We start from the raw sequence: 5,223 nt of genomic DNA, 5'->3' as shown, positions 1-5,223 counted from the left end.
GACCGTCCGCGACGGTCCTGTTGTTCGCAACGCTGCCTCTATGACTGCGCGGGGGAGGGGGGGGGGGTGTTAGAGATATATTTGGTATACATGTATTTGGTAGTCTAGGATTTCTAATCTGTCTTATATCTTATCTCTAGGAGAGGCGTCTTGCCTTCCAAATCTTGTACTCAATATATACTCGCCCTCGAGGCTCAATAATACATCCATCATATTCCTCCAATCCTTGTCTCACCCTTCTAACACATTGGAAGGCGTCATACAACAAGCCAAAATACTTTGCAGACAAGTAGTATTAGACACCAATTACAGAGGTCCAGATTAAATAGTTAGTCGTGCAACAAGTGACCAGCCACGCGTTTATTTGTTCCCAACATAACACCCTTGCGTTGCCAAGGAAAAAATAGATATAGGAACATTCTTTATAGAGGCGGCGGCCGAGCTGGTCCCTGCGGTTGGCACGTCGATAACAAATGGGAGAAAGCAGACGATGGACCGGGCGCTGCCGGTGCTTCACCGGACTATGTTACAACTCTCACGATGTCTCGATCGAGAGGGATGAAGCACTCGCTTTGTATGATGTGGTGCTCATTGTAGTGTGTTGTGCGGAAGTGCATGATCATATCCTGACACAGTCGCTTGGAGAAGATACCTCAGTTTTTATTCAACCAACAGGAACGGCTTCTAGCAATATATTCAAATATTTTCGACAAAAAAAAAGGTTTGTGACCTTGGCTTCACCTTGAGTAAGACTATGCCAAAACCGCTGGCAGTTTCTCTAATGGAAATCGACCGGAACAAACACCTCTTGTTTCACAGAAATAAAAGTGTCCAAAGGTATCTCACACCAGTATCAGCTGAGTATGCATGCCTTGATTTCCATTTGATGAGGCCCATTCTAATGTATAAAACGGACTGAGATTAGAGTTATGCCCGGCACGCATGCGCAACATTGGTTAGATATTGTGTATGACATGGTCCAAGGGCATCTCTAACCGATCCTCTATAACCGGTTAGAGGAGTGAAAATTTGGTTTTACTTCCCTAACCGGCACCTAGCCGATCCCCAATCGGCGCTAGTGGAGGATAAATTATCTTCAGCCACGAGCCACGCCTCCCTATTTTTACTCCGTAGCTCGGCGTCCGAGTAAAAAATCTCCTCTCCTCCTCTGCCTCCCCCGCCCAACTCCCGCGCCGCATCTATGCTGGCACAGTGCCTCCCACCCCTCGCCGGCCACCGCCTGCCACCGTGGACGCTCCGTAGGCTCCGCCGTGGTTCTTGACCACCAAGATTTGTGCCTCTGCGACCTGTTGCCGGCGCACAACCACTAGATCTGCGCCTATCGCCACTGCCGCCAGATCTGGCGCTTCCGGAGGCCGGCTACTGCACCTTGACATCGATCAGATGGGTACCAGACCGCATAGCCCCGGCAACGTCTCCGCGCCACATGCATGTAATGACTCCGCCTCTAGCCGCTTGAATCTCTCTCTTCGGCGGTTCGCCGGCAAAGACACACCCGGGCTCGGCGCTGGCCTAGCGGCTTGTTGGCTCACCTTTGCCGGTCATAAGTGTAATGACCGCCCACGGCAGGTGGTGCCTAGATGGGTGTTCTTCAAGTGCAAAAAAGATGGGGATATGTGCTTCTTTTGATTCAGTTGTTCACCGCTCGCCAACACAATTTTGGTAGCTCATTGTTTTCTCAAATTTGTTTGTAAGATGGATACCAGTTTTGGTATTAGGAAGAAGATTACATCTATCTATTGATATCGTGGAATTCATAGATACTCGTGCACTCGTTGGTAGATAGAGGCTAGAGATGAGACTAGATGAAGCAACGTCATATTCTTTGGAATCAAAGAAGAAAGAAGTGTGCAAACTCGAGAAGGTAACAGAGAGTATCAACAATGAAGACATAGAGAAGATATTAATCCAACTAGTGGGAGCAATTATGAAAGTTGGATATTTTTTAAAGTGTCAAATTGTGGTTCTTATTTTTTTGGTCTTGCTTTCTTAGAGAAGAATGGTGAATTATGTACTCCAATGTATCAAAATGTCGTTGAATGAAATAAAGAAGCAAATAAATGTGTTTCAATTACTGAAAATGAAATGCAAATGAAAAAAAATACTCTGCTATATATAAGGTAATGGTTAGGTCTGGTGAAAAGTTAGTGGAGCAAAAATACTTCTTTAAGGGTTTACTTCGCCGGATACTCCGCTATTTCTAGAGGATGAGTTAGAAATGCCCTAAGGGTTGTATCCAGGAACCACCTCCACAACCGTTTTCTATACCGGTGGTCTCATGCCTAGGTTTCCATTTGATGCGCCGCTGTTACTTCCTTATAGATCCTACTGCACTGGTTTTGTTTGTTCCCTCAAATCTAGCAAGGTATCCGCGAAAGCCAAACAAACCCAACTTTGTTTAATGAGGTCCTCTCCAGCGCGTATCATGGATCACAGTACGGCTTTGTAGATGTAAACACGCAGGTTTGACCTCATCTAGTTCGCTTAGATTCGTCCTGGCCCAGGCCAGTATTTCTTAATCCAACTGGCACGTTGCACTTAACAAATCACATGCTTTTTTTTTGAGGAACAAATCACATGCCTTATTGAATAGATTAATCATGGATCCACTAGGAGTACATCTTAATTACCACGCGGCTTAGACTTATGATGCATGTCACATGTGGCATGTGGTAGTGGGACGATATTATATGTAGGCAGACACGTAGACGCGCACAGAGCCAGACTGATCGGCCAGTATATATGAACGCCAACGTATACAGGTAGGAAGAACACAAACGAGCAGCTCTGCCTAACTTGTTCATTCATCCTATCTGAGCTTCGCCAATTTCTTCGATTCCACCTGTTCTCACGACTCTTCCTCGATCGCCCTAGTAATTCATGGCGCGGTCGTCGTCTCCTCTCGTCAACAAGGCTTCGCCCACCGAGGCTTCGCCCACCGAGCAGCGCCGCCTGCTCCGTGCTCGCCGTTCTTCAAAGCGCGTCACCGCTTTGAGGCCGGAGGCGGTCCTTGATGCCACCCTCCCTGGCACCGAGCAGCAGGATGACCCCGGTGTCATTGCTGCCGCCACGGCTCCGAAGCGAGATGCTACTCTCTCAGACGAGACCCTGGCGGTTCACGCCGGGGAGAAGATGGGGAAGAACAGCGCCATGGACACAGACTCGATCGCGACACCTATCGTGAGCGGCACGACGCACTGGTTCAAGAGCTCGCACGACCTCATCGCGTTCAAGGAAGGCCGGCGCCACAACTTCGAGTACGGCCGCTACGGCAACCCCACTGTGAAGGTCCTGGAGGACAAGATCAGCGCGCTGGAGAGGGCCGAGTCGACGCTTGTCACGTCCTCGGGCATGAACGCCATCGTCGCCACGCTGCTCGCGCTCGTACCGCCCGGCGCCGGCCACGTGGTGACCACGACCGAGTGCTACAGCGAGGCGCGCGCCTTCATCGGCGACAAGCTCTCAAAGATGGGCATCAAGGTGACATTCATCGAGCTGAATGACATGGAGACGCTCAAGGACGTTCTTGACCAGGGCGACGTAAGTTAATTTCCATAACACATATATAATCAAGGGATCCATATGCATGTATGTTAATTTTTTCTGACTCTTGGGATGCTTGGCCATGATGCAGGTGACACTCTTCTACACTGACTGTCCGACAAACCCCCACCTCAAGTGCATCGACATTAAGCTCGTCGCGGAGCTGTGTCACCGCAAAGGGGCTCTGGTGTGCATCGACAGCACCCTTACCTCGCCCATGAATCAGAAGCCACTCACCATCGGGGCCGATATCGTCGTGCACTCTGCCACAAAGTACATTGCCGGCCATCACGACGTGAGTACCTACACTAGATCACATGTATTTTCGTAGATCGTACAATTACACTGCCATTTTGCTCCTCTACTTCCATGGTCACTAGTAGTGTCTATATAGTTTAAGACTTCTCATCATGTTATTCCATTTCAGGTCATTGCAGGATGCATCAGCGGCTCGGATGCGCTCATCTCTAGGATACGTGCGTGGAATCACGACCTCGGCGGTGCCATTAGTCCGGTATGTCGTATATACTAATTGTGGTGCATATGTTAACACTCATTCTTATTCAAGAAACTAGAAAGCTTACCACTTGCATTGGAACTGAATTACTGCAGGACGCAGCCTACATGATCATACGCGGCCTCAAGACGATGGCACTTCGCGTGGAAACACAAAACCACACTACATTGCGCATGGCGCGCTTGCTCGAGAACCATCCCAAGATTGAGCGGGTGTACTACCCTGGACTCATCAGCAGCCCATGGCACCACATCGCCAAGAGCCAAATGACCGGTTGCGGTGGCGTCATCAGCTTTGAGGTGGCATCAGACCTGCATGGCGTCATGAGGTTCATCGACGCATTGGAGATACCCTTCATCGCAACCTCACTTGGCGGGTGTGAGAGCCTCGTGCAGCAGCCGGCAGTCATGTCCTTCTGGTACGTGGCGCTCTAGGGTTCCTCTCATTTGCATCTTAGAGGATGATTCACACTATATATATTTATGGTCGACATTTTGACTTATATTGCATGGATTGTGTATTTATCAGGGGGAAGAGTGATGAGGAGAAGGCCAAGAATGGGATCAAGGACAACTTGGTGAGGTTTAGCTTTGGGATTGAGAAGTTTGAGGAACTCAGGGATGATATTCTCCAAGCCCTGGAGAAGATTTAGGATTATTCTTGATCACTAATTAATAGTGTAACAATTTTGACAAGCTAGCTATGTAGAAACCCTTTTTGTGCATATGGCAGGTAGTCAAATTGTGCTGAAATCCTAAGCAAAGGTAATTAGAGTGTGTTCTTTTATTTCTTGAAGGAAGAACATCAAATTTGATGATAAGAAATATGTGCTTCGGGCCATATGTAATTGAAAGAAGTTCAAATATACAAAACTTTACTTTCATGTTTCACTATTACAGCCATGTCAATCACTTTTATACGGGTAAAAAAACATTGTTTCCCATAGTGTCAACGCTGATTAGGGTAGATCACTCGGTAGGGTATCCCGGCATGGTCAATAGATCGAGGAGAAACATGAGACATGTTTATATAGGTTCGGGCCGTCCTTGCGAGGAAAAACGTACTCATGCTCATGTATATTGTGATTGTTGTTGTTGAATTGAGAGATTGTAATTGTGTCTATCGATTAGCTCCGCCCTGGC

General features: G+C 48.0%; 1 protein-coding gene across 1 annotated transcript; it reads left to right on the top strand.

Moving 5' to 3' along the window:
• The first annotated feature begins 2,901 nt into the window (after positions 1–2,901).
• On the top strand, positions 2,902–4,733 carry LOC119367037 (probable cystathionine gamma-synthase 2). The gene is made up of 5 exons (XM_037632669.1): positions 2,902–3,561; positions 3,656–3,859; positions 3,992–4,078; positions 4,177–4,499; positions 4,610–4,733. The coding sequence occupies exons 1-5, from the start codon at positions 2,902–2,904 to the stop codon at positions 4,731–4,733; spliced, it is 1,398 nt and encodes a 465-aa protein (XP_037488566.1).
• The last annotated feature ends 490 nt before the right edge of the window (positions 4,734–5,223 follow it).

Source organism: Triticum dicoccoides, chromosome 2B, assembly GCF_002162155.2.
Source record: "Triticum dicoccoides isolate Atlit2015 ecotype Zavitan chromosome 2B, WEW_v2.0, whole genome shotgun sequence".
Lineage (NCBI taxonomy): Eukaryota > Viridiplantae > Streptophyta > Magnoliopsida > Poales > Poaceae > Triticum > Triticum dicoccoides.
This window is presented reverse-complemented; position numbering and strand designations above follow the sequence as displayed.

What these genes read in the sequence shown, in the direction of transcription:
- LOC119367037 (XM_037632669.1), top strand. Translation starts at nt 2,902, where the DNA reads ATGGCGCGGTCGTCGTCTCCTCTCGTCAACAAGGCTTCGCCCACCGAG. An exon ending in TCGGCGGTGCCATTAGTCCG is followed by an intron (nt 4,079 to 4,176) that starts GTATGTCGTATA and finishes GAATTACTGCAG; the next exon opens with GACGCAGCCTACATGATCAT. An exon ending in CCGGCAGTCATGTCCTTCTG is followed by an intron (nt 4,500 to 4,609) that starts GTACGTGGCGCT and finishes TGTATTTATCAG; the next exon opens with GGGGAAGAGTGATGAGGAGA.